The 18,363-nt window shown below is 44.5% G+C and overlaps 1 protein-coding gene across 5 annotated transcripts in view; it reads right to left on the bottom strand.

The window, feature by feature from the left end:
• Positions 1 to 18,363, bottom strand: part of ASTN2 (astrotactin 2) — a 433,657-nt gene that overhangs the window by 192,170 nt on the left and 223,124 nt on the right. For 3 of the 5 annotated variants that reach the window (XM_087880005.1, XM_087880007.1, XM_087880008.1), the window contains exons 8-10: positions 14,223 to 14,307; positions 12,218 to 12,292; positions 10,216 to 10,353 (exon numbers count right to left, since the gene is read on the bottom strand). In XM_087880005.1, coding sequence (XP_087736131.1) covers positions 10,216 to 10,353; positions 12,218 to 12,292; positions 14,223 to 14,307 — 298 coding nt within the window. The remainder of the gene's footprint in view (positions 1 to 10,215; positions 10,354 to 12,217; positions 12,293 to 14,222; positions 14,308 to 18,363) is intronic. The other 2 variants (XM_087880006.1, XM_087880009.1) reach the window with 1 other exon arrangement.

The following is an 18,363-nucleotide window of genomic DNA, read 5'->3' as shown; positions in this document are numbered from 1 at the left end:
TGGTGACAGCCCTCAAAACCAGCAGGCAGCCCCTTTGCTGCTTGAACAAACAATATGTTTAAAGGATCAATGTATCCACAAAGAGATTTGTCATTAATTTCTAAGAATTACCCTTAATTCCTGTGGATACAATCTCCCTCAAATTAATTCACTGCTCTCTCCGTCTCTTGCTCCGTGGGGAGAGCCCAAAGCAATTAAGAGGAAACCTGCCCCCCCAGGTCAGCAAATTCTCACTTGCACAGACCTTGGCATGGATTTAAATCAAGCTTTAATCCCATCAAAAGGGAGAAAGGAGGGGGAAAAAAAAGAAGGCAGAGATGTGATGGCTTTATCCGTGCTTCTAATCCATCTTCTCAATGGCCGCGTTTAGACAAATGTTTAACTCGGTTTCCTGCAACATCTCATTTGTCAGGTTCCTTGCAAAGGCCTGGACCATCAATACACCTGATAGAACATATATGCTAAGGCACAAATGAAGCAACGAGCCAACAGGTAAGCAAACTTCACATGCTGTGCAAAACACAACCACAAATTCTGACGTGGAAGCAGCTAAGCGTGTCAGGGGAGAACACAAATAATGAATGTACTTTCTTCAGATTCTAGATTTCCCAAACGCCGTGCGCCGAAGGGAAGCTTTTAAATGTCCTTTAATTCCTTTGTCTGCAAAGTACTAACAGATCTATTGTCTTGTACAATCTAGGCTGAGACAATGGCAAGATAAAAGTGCTCCTTCAAAGCTAGAGTTACACTAGAAATATTCAATTAATGCCGTGCCGGTTTTTTTTTTTTTTCCCCTCTTTCCCTGTTACATTTTCTTTCAAGAAGGCTCAAATGATTTGACAGCAAGGAGATAACTTTCTGTTCCCATTATTTCTGTTTCTTTTACTCATTGCTAGGGAATGAAGAGAAGAGGAGCAGGAGAAGCCAAAGAGGCTGTAAACCATCAAAAATATAATTTCCTTTTACCTAACTTGCCGTCACCGTGTGTTCTCCCTGGCTCTGCTATTTCCCAATCTGGAAAAAAAAGGAGTTCCTTCTTCTCTTGTAATGAGAGTGAGGGGAACAGAAGAAAGCCAGGGAGAGTGCAGACCATCGCAGCAAGTCAAGTCAAGTCAAGTCAAGTCAAATCAAATCAAATTTTTATCATATTACAGTCACAGACCACGGTGTGAAAGAGAGATGGGGAGAGAGAGGGGGAGAGAGAGAGAAAGAGACGGGGGAGAGAGAGGGAGAGAAAGAGGGAGAGATGGGAAGAGGGAGAGAGAGAGAGAGAGATGGGGAGAGAGTGTAAGAGAGCGACAGGGAGAGAGAGCGGGAGAGATGGGGAGAGAGGGAGAGAGAGAGAGGGAGAGAGAGGGAGAGTGAGAGAGATCCTTGTCTTTCCAACATTGCATCTCTGGTCTCCAAACCCACATTCCAGATGTTGCAGCTGCATTAAGCATATAAAAAGTTAAGTCTCAGGATATTGTAATTTTGCTACCATTGCCTATAAAAACATGCCTAGCCAGTGATTTTTTCCCCCCTTTTATTGCTAAAGTACTTGGAGTCTACCATCTGTCAGCCGGTAGAAGACAAGAAAACTTACTAATTTTTATTACCGATGGACGTAAATGTGGGCTATTATCCAACTGCTGTGTTGCTGAAAGAAAGAGGGACAGAATTTTGAGGAACAGCATCTTCACTCCTTCAACCTCACTCCTTCAAGGAGAGCCAACTGTCTTATGCCAAATTTCAACCAAGCATTGCCCAATGTTTGTTCCACTCCAGGACTCACTGGAGAAGAGCCTAATGCTGGGAACGATGGAGGGCAAAAGAAGAAGAGGACGGCAGAGAAGGAGGTGGCTGGATGGAGTCACTGAAGCAGTAGGTGTGACCTTAAATGGACTCCAGGGAATGGTAGAAGACAGGAAGGCCTGGAGGAAAGTTGTCCATGGGGTCACGATGGGTTGGACATGACTTCACAACTAACAACAACATTTTTTATTTGGAACATATATGCCAGCATTCTCCAAAACTGTGTCCTCCGGATGAGCTCAGATTCTCCCCAATTCTTATCTTTCCCAGTCATGGACACATGGGTCGACAGTTCTAGGAGTTCTAGTCCAATGACCATGGTGGTCACCAGCTTGGGGCAGGTGGATCCATGCCTACTGATGACATTGGTGTCAACCCAGAAGAGTAGGCTTCCAACATTTTGCATATCTAATTCATGGAAGCAAAGCACTGTGTAATTTCCTAAATGTTCTTCCCTTATTTGTGCTTATCTGAGCCAGACGTCGTTCATACACACTATGAAGCCCTAGTAAAACCATACCTAGAATTCTGCATCCAGTTTTGGTCACCACACTATAAAAAAAGATGTCGAGACTCTAGTAAGAGTGCAGAGAAGAGCAACCAAGATGATGAGGGGACTGGAGGCTAAAACATATGATGAACACTTGCAGGAACTAGGCAGGAGCTCTGGTGGCTCAGCAGACTAAAGCACTGTTATTAACATCCACTTACATCTGCTGCCTGCAATTACTGCAATTTCAAATCTCACCAGGCTCAAGGTTGACTCAGCCTTCCATCCTTTCTAAGGTAGGTAAAATGAGGACCCAGATTGTGGGGGCAATAAGCTGACTTTGTATAAATATACAAAAGGATGAAGGCTATTGCTTAACGCATTGTAAGCCGCCCTGAGTCTCCGGAGAAGGGCGGCATATAAATCATTTTTTTTAAAAAAAAATGGCTAGTCTAGTGAAGAGAAGGACCAGAGGAGACAGGATAGCAGTCTTCCAGTATTTGAGGGGCTGCCACAAAGAAGAGGGAGTCAAGCTATTCTCCAAAGCACCTGAAGGCCAGACAAGGAATAATGGATGGAAACTGATCAGGGAGAAATTCAACCTGGAAATAAAGAGAAATTTTCTGACAGGGAGAACAATCAACCCATGGAACAGAAGTTGCCTTCAAAAGCTGTGGGAGCTTCACCACTGGAAGCTTTCAAGAAGAGACCGGACTGCCATCTCTCGGGGATGGTGTGGGGTCTCCTGCTTGGGTGAGAGGGTTGGACTAGAATAGATGACCTACAAAGTCCCTTTCAACTCTGTTAATTTGTAGTCTGATCTGGGTGCACCTCATGTTCAGGAGCTGCATTTGAGATGATTGCTCTGCCATATATGTGAAGGGCTGCAGGGTCCAATCACGCAAAATGACCAACAAGGTCACGACTCTGGGAGATACGAAAACAAGAGAAGTTCTGCTTGCAGCTGGCGAGCAGCCACTTCTATTTTGTTCTGCTCTTTTTTGGAAGGACGTTGCCCATGTCAGCCCTCAGGAAAATATTTGGGAAGATGATTGGCCTTAAAACGAGAGGCTGGTTCAAAGCAGCACAATGGAGTAAGCAAACCAAGTCCCTTGGCTATATAAAGAATTGACAGACATCCGCTGGAGTTCAAGTGAACCTCTGGAGGAGGCCAAATAGACATCCAACTGTCAAGGCTGGGGAAATGATGAAGGTCAACAAAGGTGATTTGTCTTTTGGAAGGTTGACAGTTCATTGGCTGCAAGTTACCTCCGAGCCATTCCGACCTCCTTGTTTTCTTCCATGGCTCTTTATCTCAGGCCAAGTCAAGGAGGCTGACATGCCCTATCTTGTCTTTCTCTATTCCTCTCCAAAGTTACCCAAACAACTCGTATTTCACCAGTGCTCATGTCTTCTCTTCTTTTGTGTGTGTGTGTGTGTGCAATTGATGGCAAAAGCAATGAGAAAGAAAGAAGGAAGGAAGGAAGATGGGATGGGATGGGAGGGAGGAAAGGAGGGAGGATGGAAGGAAGGAAGGAGGGAGGTATGGAGGGATTGAGGAAGGAAGGAAGGAAGGAAGGAAGGAAGGAAGGAAGGAAGGATGGATGATGGATAGTGGATGGATGGAAGGAAGGAAGGAAGGAAGTGGGATGGGAATGAGGAAAGGAAGGAGGAAGGAAGAAGGGAAGGAAGGGAGGGAGTGATTGAGTAAGGAAAGAAGAATGAATGGATGGATGGATGGATGAATGGATGGATGGAAGGAAGGAAGTGGGATGGGAGTGAGGAAGGGAAGGAGGAAGGAAGGAAGGAAGGAAGAAAGAAAAGAAAGAAAGAAAGAAAGAAAGAAAGAAAGAAAGAAAGAAAGAAAGAAAGAAAGATGGGATGGGAGTGAGGAAGGAAAGGAGGGACAGAGGGTAGGTGGGAGGGACAGAGGGAGGGAGGATGGAAGGAAGAAAGGAAGTGGGATGGGAGGGAGGAAGGGAAGGAGGGAGGATGGAAGGATGGAAGAAAGGAAGTGGGATGGGAGGGAGGAAAGGGAGGATGGATGGATGGATGGATGGATGGATGGATGGAAGGAAGGAAGGAAGATAGTACTGTACAGTTTCACCCTCTTTTGATCTTTTGATAAAAACACTTGACCTCAGAAAAATTTCAGCAAATTTATCTTCGCCTTTGAAGAAGAAGAAAAAAAAAGCCATTTCTCATTTTATCAAATTAGAGCTAGCATTCCCTCTGGACTGCCTGAATATCCCCTCACCGGACCTGGATAAAAGGAATGCAAACACAAGGCTTCACACAACCAAGCCAAAATATGAGAAAGGAGGAGAAGAGAGGAGAAAAACCCTCTTCTGTTTTCTCCTTGAAACCGTTTCTCCACGCTCCTTCAAAGTCTCCCCCCTCAGATAATTTGCCGCATTGAATGGCTTCTAAAGAGTCCTACTGCGCTGGTCCTGTTAGCATATCCGAGGACACCCTGAACGAAGGTCCAACTTTAAAAATAAAAATTAAAAAAAAAATGAAACCCCTTGGCAACTGCCTCCAGCTTCATAATGGGTGTGGGAGGAATCCTTGCCTCAAGTGGTACTTAAAAGCGGATCCTTGTTCATCTCAGCTGCCCCCGAGTGAACATCAAAGCTCAGCTCCAAATATCTTCATTAAGATTTGAAGGCCATGCCACGACCTCTACTTCGAGAGCTTATAAAAAGTGTCTTCGGTAGCAATCTTCCTCCATTAAAGTCTAGGGAAAGAATGACCCCTCTGGGCAAGCAGAGGTCTGGCTAATCAGAGATGGGGAGGAACACGAAAAAAGACTTCCAGTCAAGCGATTGATTTATTATTATTATTATTTTTAAAAAAGAAAGAAATTAGAAGGTGGCCATTAGAATATCACACATGAACAAATAAGCCTGCCCAGACAGTTGAGGTGCCCTGACTCGGAAAGAAAATGATCTAGTTCGTAGAACAGAGGGGAAAAAAAAAAAAAAGAAGAAGAAGAAGAATCCGAAGGCTCAAAGAAGAATTGTTAAACAAAATGCACAGGTATAGTATCTGTGGCATCTTGCTCAATTGTAGTAACTGTGAGAGGGATCTTGGAATCCTAGTGGACAACCATTTAAATAGGAGCCAGCCGTGTGCAGCAGCTGCCAAAAAGGCCAACACAGTTCTAGGCTGCATAAACAGAGGGAGAGAATCAAGATCACAGGAAGTGTTAATACCACTTTATAAGGCCTTGGTAAAGTCACAGTTGGAATACGGCATCCAGTTTTGGTCGCCACGATGTAAAAACGATGTGGAGACTCTAGAAAGAGTGCAGAGAAGAGCAACAAAGATGATTAGGGGGCTGGAGGCTAAAACATATAGAGAACGGTTGCAGGAACTGGGTATGTCTAGTTTAATGAAAAGAAGGACGAGGGGAGACATGATAGCAGTCTTCCAATATCTCAGGGGCTGCCCCAAAGAAGAGGGAATCAAGCTATTCTCCAAAGCACCTGAGGGCAGGACAAGAAGCAATGGTGGGAACTCATCAAGGAGAGAAACAACTTAGAACTAAGGAGAAAATTCCTGACAGTGAGAACAATTAATCAGTGGAACAACTTGCCACCAGAAGTTGTGAATGCTCAAACACTGGAAGTTTTAAAGAAGAGGTTGGATAACCATTTGTCTGAAGTGGTGTAGGATTTCCTGCCTAAGCAGGGGGTTGGACTAGAAGACCTTCAAGGTCCCTTCCAACTCTGTTATTCTATTCTATTCTATTCTATTCTATTCTATTCTATTCTATTCTATTCTATTCTATTCTATTCTATTCTATTCTATTCTATTCTAAACAATTAAGAGTGTGGTCAAAGGTTCTCCAACGTTGAAGTTCAAAGCTGGAAGAGTTATTTACGCCTCCAGAGTCAGGCAGAAAAAGGAATTGTTTCTGAATTCAGCTTTACACAATGTCCAAGTTTCTGGGAATCTCAGAATTTATATATATACCCCACTCCAGGGGAAGGATACTACAAAATCCCCATTCCCTCCCCACTCCAGGGGGAAGGATACTGCAAAATCCCCATTCCCGCCCCACTCTGGGGCCAGCCAGAGGTGGTATTTGCCAGTTCTCCAAACTACTCAAAATTTCTGCTACCTGTTCTCCAGAACCTGTCAGAACCTGCTGGATTTCACCCCTGATTTCCGATCAGGCCGACCACCAACCGTTCTGGCTGCTATCTCCATAGTTAAATTTTCAATCTGCAAAAACCCTGCCCTGTATTTTACTTAAAATCTTCTCTTCATTTTCTTGCCCTTTATATTTTTTGCCGTGCGTACGCTTTTTCTAAAATATTAATTTATCAGCCTTTCTTTCGAAAGATGCCGCCTCGGCAGCTTTTGCTCGAGGAAGAAATAACTACCAAAATTCTCAAGCGATACATTTCTTCCCCCCACCCACCATTTCTGCTGTATCCATTCTTTCTTTTTTCTTCTTCTTCTTCTTCCTTTTGTGTCTTTTATAGTCTCTGCCTCAATGAACAGCAGATCTTATTATTTCTCAGGACTTCCGGGGGAAAAAAATGGTGAACAGAAGACAGCTCTGCTAAAAGCAGAATGAAGAGCTGGGAAGAATAAAGAGCTGGAGAAATATACCGGGTCTTTGTTAATTCCTCTCCAGATGAGGAAAAGACGGAAGATTGCCCACAAGTGCTCCGGACGATGACTTCTTGTGAGGAGATTACAAGAAAGCCTAGAACTCTGGGAGACGAAGTAATAGCCATCTTGTTCAAATCATGGCTGATGGCCCTTGGTTCACAGACTTGTTTTTCTAACCTAGCGCTGATGATGTTGTTGCCTAATTTGGTAATGAAACGTCTGCAAGAAAATAACCCAGCTCAGAGAGCACCAAGGACTACCACCTCCTCCTCCTCCTCCTCCCAAACCCCACTCCCTCCTAGCACTGATGATGTTACCTATTGGGTAATGAAACCTCTGCAAGAAAGCAAGTAAACTCAGAGAACACCAAGGACTCATAGTCCTCCTCCTCCTCCTCTTCCTCCTCCTCCTCCTCTTCCCCGCAAACTCCACTCCCTTCTAGCACTGATTCTGTTACCTAGTTGGGTAATTAAACGTCTGCAAGCAAGCAAGTAAACTCAGATAACACCAAGGACTCATAGTCCTCCTCCTCCTCCTCTTCCTCCTCCTCCTCCTCCTCTTCCCCGCAAACTCCACTCCCTTCTAGCACTGATTCTGTTACCTAGTTGGGTAATGAAACGTCTGCAAGCAAGCAAGTAAACTCAGATAACACCAAAGACTCATAGTCCTCCTCCTCCTCCTCCTCCTCCTCCTCCTCCTCCTCCTCCTCCTCCTCCTCCTCCTCCTCTTCCTCTTCCTCCTCCTCCTCCTCCTCTTCCCCGCAAACTCCACTCCCTTCTAGCACTGATTCTGTTACCTAGTTGGGTAATGAAATGTCTGCAAGCAAGCAAGTAAACTCAGATAACACCAAAGACTCATAGTCCTCCTCCTCCTCCTCCTCCTCCTCCTCCTCCTCCTCCTCCTCCTCCTCCTCCTCCTCCTCCTCTTCCTCCTCCTCCAATAGTCCAATCAAGCTCACCCAGGAGAAACCACCATCACCCCAACACTGGCAGGGGAAGCTACTATATATAAACAGAGAGTAAACTCCATTCCCTTCTAGCACTGATGATATTACCTAGCTGGGTCATGAAACGTCTGCAAGAAAACAACCAAGCTCAGAGAGCACCAAGGACCCCACAAACTTCCTTTTTCCAGAAATCGCTTGTTAACTCATTGGCATCTTTCAGTCTCAAGAGACGATGGTATCGTGCTCTGGAAAGAGGGCCTAAAACAGCATCTAGTGTGACTAAAAAGGCCAATTCGAGAGTGAATTGTTAACTCTATTTCAGCTATTAAGAACCTTTGCACTGACAGGTTTCGGACAGCACCGGGAGAGTTTCCTTCCATTCTTAGTGAAAGAAGTTTTACACATAAATTTAAGGACTTTTAAAAAGTGGAATAAACAGCTAAAGAGTGATTAGAATGTTGATTTGGGAAAATTGCAAATGAACTAAGGTTCCAAATGGATTGGAAATAAAATTTTTGAAATTAATTAGGAGAATCCTTTCTGCGGGAAATTCTTGAATTCTTTAAAAACACCCACACCCACACAATAGAATGAAACTTTGAAGGTTGGACACCAGAGGGAACCAAAAGGAATGAAAGAGTACACCTATACAATGTCTGCCAGATATATTTCACTAGAAGGCTCCAACTCCCCACCCAGTAAAGGCTGTCAGTTATGGAGTGTTTATTCAAATACCTAAAGCAATTACTAGCTTGAGAAATATAATTATTGTGTCTAAATATGGTGAAGCACAGAAAGTGACATAGATGCTAAGATCCAGACTGAGGCCTATACAATGGCTACAAAAAAGACAGTTGCGATTGTGATTATTTTGATGATGACGATGATGATGATGGAGGAGGGGGGGAAGGGGAAGGGGAAAGGGAAGGAGGAGGAGGAGGAGAATTAAGAAGACTGAAGAAGGAGGAGGAGGAGGAGGAGGAGGAGAAGGAGAAGGAGAAGGAGAAGGAGAAGGAGGAGGAGGAGGAGAAGGAGAAGGAGAAGAGGAAGTGGAAGAAGAGGAGGAAGAGGAGGAGGAGGAAGAAGAGGAAGAAGGAGGAGGAGGAGGAGACGAAGAAGATGGAGAAGGAGGAGGAGAAGGAGGAGACAAAGAAGAAGAAGGAGGAGGAGGAGGAGGAGGAGGAGGAGGAGAAGAAGAAGAAGAAGAAGGAGGAGGAGGAGGAGGAGGAGGAGGAGGAGGAGGAGGAGGAGGAGGAGGAGGAGGAGGAGGAGGAGGAGGAGGAGAAGAAGAAGAAGAAGAAGAAGAAGAAGAAGATAAATGCTGTGCCAGGAAAAGCAGCCCAAGTTCTAATGCTAACATTGGATCAGTCTTTCATTCCTGAGATATTTGTAGAAGCATCCATAATTTCACATCAAATATTTATTCCTACATTTATTAAATTCTGAATAATTCAGCACTTGCTGCATGTCACAGAGAGACTCGGTTAAGCGTTCTCAGCTGACTGCATCTGGATCTCTCATGTCTTCTAAAATTGGGATGTTCTTGAGAAGGTGATGTTTTTTCCATTATTTGGAGAACGTTTTTTGGAAGAAACTATGTCTTCACTCATGACAATTTGTCAGTTATCTCTTTGACTGGTTTTGTCTAGTTTTCTGTTAGGGAAACTAACATTTATGTGCATTATGGAATGAAGAAAATTGAACTCACTCTAAAGTAGAAAATCTAAATTATTTCCTGAGATTCCTGAACCTTCCACACGTTTCCAGAGGAGCTAAAAAGTCTTCTAGTTGAGTGAACATTAGTGTCAGGGTCCCGATGGATGCCCTAATTAAATCATGAGTCTCGAGCCAAGCTTCAAAAGAAATCCAATTATTTTATTAGGAGCTTCATGTCGGCTTGTTCCCAAGTGAAGCCAGCTCTGACCTTACGAAATTTACATTCCAATTATGACCCTGTTTCCACCCTCCCCCCAGGGTGTGTCATCGATCACATTCCAACGGAGCAATTTCAAGGGTTGTAGAGGTCACTCCCCTTGGCTGCTGTAGGTAACCCTGGAATACAACCTTGAGAGAGATAAGCCTGGAATGTGCATCTGTCTTTGGATGCTGTGCCATTTCACTGGTTTCCCATCCCCCCCAGGCCTATGGCAACTCAAGAGCAGGCCAGGGATGCTTTGTGTGTTGACAATTAGCATGAATATGAAAGAACACCAAAAGAGCTTAGCAAATAAATCTGATTTGTTTTTCATGTAGCGAGAGAAACTTACAGTTCAAGCACCCCGTTCAGTATTGAGCTGGAAGACCTACCACAGAGCTGAGACCCTTTCCAATACCAAGAGTTGAGGAAGGACCTTCTTACCTGACATCTGCTGGATCTTCAGTCACAAGGACATCAGTCTTGCAGCTAGCCAATGGATTGATGGAAAGCTCCACCGGGGGAACGACAAAACTTTTACTCACGGGAAGCCAAAGGCCTTGGCCCAGGCTGTAGGTAGACCTTCAAAAAAGAAGACACATGAGAGCAGAAGACAAAAAAAAAAAAAAACAATGCCGGTTTGAGAATTTTGGACTTTCGGGCTCTAAGACTCAGCACAGAATCTCAAAATATGAAGTCCATCAAATGTGAGGTTCCATCAAAAGTAAGCTTTGAAATATTGTCTAATTTTTGTCGTTCAATGCCAAAGGCGCACAGAACACTCTTACCTTCCCCCCAAAGGTGGTCCCTATTTTTCTACTTGCATTTTTTCTTATGTGCTTTCGAACTGCTAGGTTGGCAGAAGCTGGGACAAGTCATGGGAACTCACCCCATTAGGCGGCACTAGGGATTCGAACTGCTGAACTGCCGACCTTTCGATCGACAAGCTCAGCATCTTAGCCACTGAGCCACTGCATCCCTATTAGCATCACTTGAGGTTCCATCAAAGGTAAGGGTTTGAAATATTGTCTAATTTTGGTTGGGGGGTTTTTTGGTCAACAGTGGACAAATTATGGAAGCAATACTAATGAATCTCATTTTAACAGCTTTTATATATTTAGACTGTGCTGAAAATTATGGACCAATAGCATCACTGGCCAGAAGTGAAAACAAGACGCCCTTGGATGCATTTTGGCCCTGAGGTCAGTTACGTCTTATCTTGACACAACCATCCCTTGTATACTGAAGACAATTTAGTTTTCTTGAGATGAACAGAAGTGGTAGAAAGACCAGCATACACACAAAATAAATCTTTGGAACACAATGTCCGTATATGCCGGAATGGAAAATGAACTTCTGAATGACTGTGAAATACTCCCAGTTCAGACCAGATCGCCCGATCCGGTAGCAATGGAGGCGGGTGGTTCGGAGAAGTGGTAGCAAAAATCCCTACCCACCCACCCCTATGCCCAGCTGAGCCGCGCGATCATCAGAGGCTTTTTTTTCTTTTAAATGCCTCTGACAATCCAAGCTGAGTTGCCTGATCGGCAGAGGCTTTTTAAAAAAGCCTTTTTGTTTAAAAAAGCCTCTGCCGATCAGGCAACTCAGCTGGGATTGTCAGAGGCATTTAAAAGAAAAAAGCCTCTGCCGATCAGGCAACTCAGCTTGGATCGTCAGAGGCATTTAAAAGAAAAAAGCCTCTGCCGATCAGGCAACTCAGCTTGGATCGTCAGAGGCATTTAAAAGAAAAAAAACCTCTGCCGATTAGGCAACTCAGCTTGGATCGTCAGAGGCATTTAAAAGAAAAAAGCCTCTGCCGATCAGGCAACTCAGCTTGGATCGTCAGAGGCATTTAAAAGAAAAAAAACCTCTGCCGATTAGGCAACTCAGCTTGGATCGTCAGAGGCATTTAAAAGAAAAAAAACCTCTGCCGATTAGGCAACTCAGCTTGGATCGTCAGAGGCATTTAAAAGAAAAAAAACCTCTGCCGATTAGGCAACTCAGCTTGGATCGTCAGAGGCATTTAAAAGAAAAAAAACCTCTGCCGATTAGGCAACTCAGCTTGGATCGTCAGAGGCATTTAAAAGAAAAAAAGCCTCTGCCGATCAGGCAACTCAGCTGGGATCGTCAGAGCCTTTTGAAAGCATTTTTTAACAACCTCTAGAAAAAATGGTTTTAAAAGTTAAAAAAGAAAAATTGGCCACACCTACCCAGTCACATTACCCCCCCCACTAAGCCACGCCCACAGAACCGGTAGTAACAAATTTTAGATTTCACCACTGACGCAGTAACAATTTCAGCAAATGTCTGCAAGAAAACCACCAAACTCAGGGAGCATCAAGGACCCCACAATGACCTCTGAAATTGAACTGCCCCCCTTCACCCCCAAAACCAAGAAAGGACAGATCGACGGGGAAACATCAATCAAACCGATTGCATGACTCACCTAAGAATTTTCTCCGGAGCTTGTTCTCCCGTCACCAAATCGTAACCTCTTTCCAGAGTTGTGTACGGCCAAGGACTGGTGAAAACAAAGGAAGAAAAACACTCATTATTATCATCCACGGAAAGGGTTTGGAATTTAAAAACAAGAGCCGGCCAGAAGCAAATCCATTTCTCCTTTTAATAACAACATTACTCACTGCCATATCATTTTCTCATCTTCGGCCCAAACAGCTTATTATCCTTTCTTTCTCTTTTTTTCCCAGTAATTACGCTATTTATTTATGGCATTCTAATGCATTGGCAGCTTATCTATATTTAATTATATGTATTGTCCTGCTCCAGCCTTGTGGCTCTTGCGGATTGATTGATATATTAAGATGATATTGAAGTAACGATTTCCAGCCTCACTTTCCTCCCCCTGCGAAAGTCAGGCGTGCTTGCCGCTGTTTAACTTTTAATGGTTTCTTGAGACTTCAGAATTGACGTTGTGCAGAGCATTGGGCCATGTAAATCAGAGTGAGTGTTGGTGGCATTTAAATAAGCCCTTTGTTGACAAGCTGGAGAAGCGTAGCGTTGAAACTAAGATTCCTGGTTTGCAAACTTCGCCTACTAGCTTTGAGCCACAGCTCCCGCGTAATTCCTTTACTCCAGAAAGCCAATCCTTAAAAAATACCCATTTAATGCATTATTTATACAGAAATCTCCTTCCGGAGAGAAGATTTAAAGGGAGCCAAACCCAGGGAAGCAATATGGTATACTCGTACCCTTGAACAGCACCCAAAGGCAGGCTAACCATCGTCAAAACACGGTTTATTAAAGACCTCCTCCATTGGCGTCTCCCGATGCGTGCAATCTTGGTTAACAACCAGTTTTTTTTAAAAAAATTCCTGTTTTCCCGATGAACCTGGGAGGAAGAGTTAACCTCTGGCTCCGTTCCCAGGCCTGGGGTTGGAGTTTGTCACTGTTTAATGGTCCCTGTTTTGCTTGATAGATTTTGTTAGCAGAATGTTTTAGCCTGTTGATTTAATGTTTCTGGCTGTTGTTTTTTTTTCTTTTAATGGTTGATGTTTTTTAGTTAAAAAAGGTATGTAAGCGGTGATGGGATTCAGCCGGTTCGGGAAAACTGGTAGTTAAATTTCTGGCTGGCCACACCCCATCCCTTCCAGGAGTCCCCACATGCCTCATTTTGGCTCCTAGGTAAGTGCAGTGAGGCGTACTAGGTTCAAAACGAGGCACCGGGAGGGGTGGGTGTGACATGTTCCCCCCGCGACCCGTTTTCTCTCCCGGGAGGCTTCAGGGAGGCCCTGCAACCTATCTTTCCTCACTTCTCCTTCCCCTTTCCCTCCCTACTCTTTTCCTATTTACTTTGTACTTTGTATTTTATATAAAGGGACACGGTGGCTCATTGGCTAAGATGCTGAGCTTGTCGATCAAAAGGTTGGCCGTTCAACGGTTCGAATCCCTAGTGCCGCGTAACGGGGGTGAGCTCCCGTGACTTGTCCCAGCTTCTGCCAACCTAGCAGTTCGAAAGCATGTCAAAAATGCAAGTAGAAAAATAGGGACCACCTTTGGTGGGAAGGTAACAACGTTCCGTGCGCCTTTGGCGTTGAGTCATGCCGGCCACATGACCACGGAGACGTCTTCGGACAGCGCTGGCTCTTCGGCTTTGAAACGGAGATGAGCACTGCCTCCTAGAGTCGGGAACGACTAGCACATATGTGCAAGGGGAACCTTTACCTTTACCTTACTTTATAACTCAATAAAAAATGTTAATAGGAAAAAAAGCATGTAACCAAACAAACCTTCTGTGACAGGCAGAATTTGGGGAACACGGTTAAACATGGAATTCTTACGGATGACGATGGCTGGATTTTCTGGTCAGTAATTCCGAAAAGTCTGGTCTCTTGTTGGTTGCACAAAGATGCTGCTTTAATGCCGTCCTTCCTTCCTTGCCAATTTTCCCTGGAGGTTGCCCACCCTGCCCTAGAAGACCCTGACATACTCACCCTTCGCTGTGTTCCCAGGTGTTACGGATACAAAGGTGTCGATGAACAGGATCGGGCGCGTAGCCTTCGTGGCAGCTGCACTCACCTGGAAACAGAGAAAACCTCAAATGTTCAACTCCTCCTTGCATTTTCGATCCACGGTTCTACAGGTAGTCCTCAACATATGACGGTCACTGACCTCCCCCCCAATTTGCTGTTCTTAATTTGCACACCTGACACTGCCAAAGATAAGGTACCCTGTTTCCCTGAAAATAAGACATCCCCTGATAATAAGCCCAATTGGGCTTTTGAGCGCATGCACTAAAATAAGCCTCCCCCTGAAAATAAGCCCTCCCCGAAAATATTTAAATGCAGAACTGGAAATCAGGTAAGATGGCAAGAGAAGCCTCATTTTACTCCATGTGCCCCAAAATAATAAGACGTCCCCGAAAATAAGGCCAAGAGCTTCTTTCGGGGTTCAAAAAAATATAAGACAGGGTCTTATTTTTGGGAAAACATGGTATTCTATTTCTATTGCATTGCATTGCATTGCATTGCATTGCATTGCATTGCATTGCATTGCATTCTATTCTATTCTATTCTATTCTATTCTATTCTATTCTATTCTATTCTATTCTATTCTATTCTATTCTATTCTATTCTATTCTATTCTATTCTATTCTTTTTTATATTCTACCCTGTTTCCCCAAAAACAGATAATAAGCCAATCAGGCTGATAATAAGCCAATCAGGCTTTTGAGCGCATGTGCTAAAATAAGCCCTCCCCAAAAATATTTAAATGCAGAGCTGGAAATCAGGTAAGATGGCAAGAGGAGCCCCATCTTGCTCCACGCGCCCCAAAATAATATCTCGCCGAAAATAAGGCTAAACGCTTCTTTCGGAGTTAAAAAAATATATATAAGACAGGGTCTTATTTTCGGGAAAACATGGATAGTCTCCAACTTACAATTGTTCGTTTAGTGACCATTCAAAGTTACTGAACTACACTGAAAAATGTGATTGATGGCCGTCTTTTTTCAGTTACCTTTGCAGTCAAAATTCAAATTCAGAGGCTTGGCAACTGGCATGAACTTATGTCGGTTGCAGTGTCCCTGGGTCATGCAAATCCCCTTTTTGCAAAGTCAACGGGGGGGAGCCGGATTCACTTAACAACTGGGCTACTAACTAAACAACAGCAGTGACAAGAAAGGTCGTAAAATGCTGCAAAACTCACTTAATGACAGAATATCTCACTTAACGAGAGAAATGTTGGGCTCCGTTGTGGTTTTGGCTTCTAGCGACGTGCCTGGTTTTATACGATTCAGCACCTCTCTGTTGGTTGAGCTGGCTGTCTATAGTACAGGTAGTCCTCAACTTACAACCTCCACGGAGCCCAAATTTTCTGTTGTTAAGCGAGACATTTGTTAACTGAGTATTGTAATTTCAATACTTGTCAACAAATGCTTGTAAGTAAAGGACTACCTGTATATACCTATAGAGATTCTCAGTCATCCAAGTCACGGTTGTCCCAAAGGTGTTTTTTCAAAAGGCAACTGAACTTCCTTCATTTTTCCTTGAAGATGTTTCGCTTCTCGTCCAAGAAGCTTCTTCAGTTCTGACTGCATGGTGGGGGATGGAGAGATTTACATTCCTCGCAGCCATCTGGTCGTTGGAATATAAATCCTTCCATCCTCCGCCATTCAGTCTGGAATTTTTTTAAAGAAGAGACTGGACAACCCTTGGTCTGAAAGGGGGTTGGACTAGATGACCTCCAAGGTCCCTTCCAATTCCGTTGTTCTGTATAGTCGGAACTGTTGCCCTTTTGAAAAAAGCACCTGCCTATTTAAAAGCACATCTACAGGTGAAAACCCACCCTTCCATCTTCCTGTTTTTATTAAGAAAACGGAAATAGATGACCCCTGCCACTCAACAAAAATGCAATTCGAAAGCCATCTTAACCATTGCCTTCCTCACTCCCTCACTTTTTTTTCGGAGAACGGCCAGCTGCTTTTATGATTGATCCCTTGTTTTGCAAAAATACATATCCCCAAGCAAGCCGTGTAGGAGAAGAAAAAGAGAGAGAGAGAGAGAGAGAGAGAGTGAGAGAGAGAGAGAGGGAGAAATAATAAAAGATTAATTGGATTTATTCATCCAGGAACCTTTGAAAGCTCCTGTTGATTTTTCTTCCCGTTTTTTTCTTCTGGCAGACACCTTCCACTGAACAAACGGAGAGTTTTAAGCACAGCTGTATGGGGGTTGGGGGGGGGTGAGGTTTTAAATCCCAGATGTTAATTTTCCCTTCAGATTAATGCAGTTTCCTCTGCCCCCAAATATATCTGGGATAGAAACGGGTTTATTTTGTTTTGTTTTGTGTGTCTGTGTGTTTAACGTTGCTCCTTAATTTTGTTGTTGTTACTTGCAAAGTCGTGTCCGACCCATCTCGACCCCATGGACAACGTTCCTCCAGGCCTTCCTGTCCTCTATCATCCTCTGGAGTCCATTGAAGCTCACGCTGACTGCTTCAGTGACTCCATCCGGCCACCTCGTTCTCTGTTGTCCCCTTCTTTTCTTTTGCCCTCCATCTTTCCCAGCATTAGGCTCTTCTCCAGGGAGTCCTTCCTTCTCATTAGGTGGCCAAAGCATTTGAGTTTCCTCTTCAGGATCTGGCCTTCTAAAGAGCAGTCAGGGTTGATCTCCTCTAGGACTGATAGGTTTGATCACCTTGCAGTCCAAGGGACTCACAGGAGTCTTCTCCAGCACCATTGTTGAAAGGCCTCCATTCTTTGGCGCTCGGCCTTCCTTATGGTCCACCTTTCACAGCCATCCATTGCAACTGGGAAAACCATCCACCTTGACCATCCGGCTCCTTAATTTAACCCTTGCCAATAAATAGTTTTCTTGAGTCTTGAATATCAGGCTTCTCGGCTTTCAGCAATTCCTCACACTTGAGGCTCTGAAGTGAACTTGAGGCTAAGACACTAAGCTTGTCGATCAGAAAGGTTGGAAGTTCGGCGGTTGGAACTGGAAGAAAACAACCCAGCTCAGAGAGCACCAAGAACTACAAAGTCCTCTTTCTTCTTCTTCTTCTTCTTCTTCTTCTTCTTCTTCTTCTTCTTCTTCTTCTTCTTCTTCTTCTTCTTCTTCTTCTTCTTCTTCTTCTTCTTCTTCTTCTTCTTCTTCTCCTCCTCCTCCTCCTCCTCCTCCTCCTCCTCCTCCTCCTCCTTCTCCTCCTCCTCCTCCTCTTTCTCCTTCTCCTCCTCCTCCTCTTCTTCCTCCTCTTCTCCTCCTCCTCCTCCTCCTCTTCCTTTTCTTCTTCTCCTCCTCCTCCTCTTCCTTTTCTTCTTCTCCTCCTCCTCTTCTCCTCCTCCTCCTCATCTTCTTCTTCTCCTCTTCCTCCTCCTCCTTCTTCTCCTCTTCCTCCTCCTCCTCCTCCTCCTCCTCCTCCTCCTCCTCCTCCTCCTCCTTCTCCTCCTCCTCCTCCTCTTTCTCCTTCTCCTCCTCCTCCTCCTCTTCTTCCTCCTCTTCTCCTCCTCCTCCTCCTCCTCTTCCTTTTCTTCTTCTCCTCCTCCTCCTCTTCCTTTTCTTCTTCTCCTCCTCCTCTTCTCCTCCTCCTCCTCATCTTCTTCTTCTCCTCTTCCTCCTCCTCCTTCTTCTCCTCCTCCTCTTCCTCCTCCTCCTTCTCCTCTTCCTCCTCCTCCTCCTCTTCTCCTCCTCCTCCCTTTCTTCCTCCTCCTCCTCCTCCTCCTCCTCCTCCTCCTCCTCCTCCTCCTCCTCCTCCTCCTCCTCTTCTTCTTCTTCTTCTTCTTCTTCTTCTTCTTCTTCTTCTTCTTCTTCTCCTCCTCCTCCTCCTCCTCCTCCTCCTCCTCCTCCTCCTCCTCCTCCTCCTCCTCCTATTTTCCTGCTCTCCAGAAATGATGCTACCCAGTTGGGTCACGAAATGTCTGCAAGTAAACCACCCAGCTAAGGAAGCACCAAGGAGCCCACGGTTCAACCCTGAGCTACAAATATTCCTTTCTATTGATATTCATCTCCGTCTATTCACCCCTGCATATTAATAGGATTTTTTTCAGTTCCTTCAAACAAAAGGTCTGGAGCTGAAGGTTGAAAATAAACAACAAGGCTGTAAATAAGGCCGGTGACAAAAGCCAAGCTAAAAATCAGG

The sequence above is a fragment of the Pantherophis guttatus genome, chromosome 16, assembly GCF_059756535.1.
Source record: "Pantherophis guttatus breed Tessera chromosome 16, ASM5975653v1, whole genome shotgun sequence".
Lineage (NCBI taxonomy): Eukaryota > Metazoa > Chordata > Lepidosauria > Squamata > Colubridae > Pantherophis > Pantherophis guttatus.
This window is presented reverse-complemented; position numbering and strand designations above follow the sequence as displayed.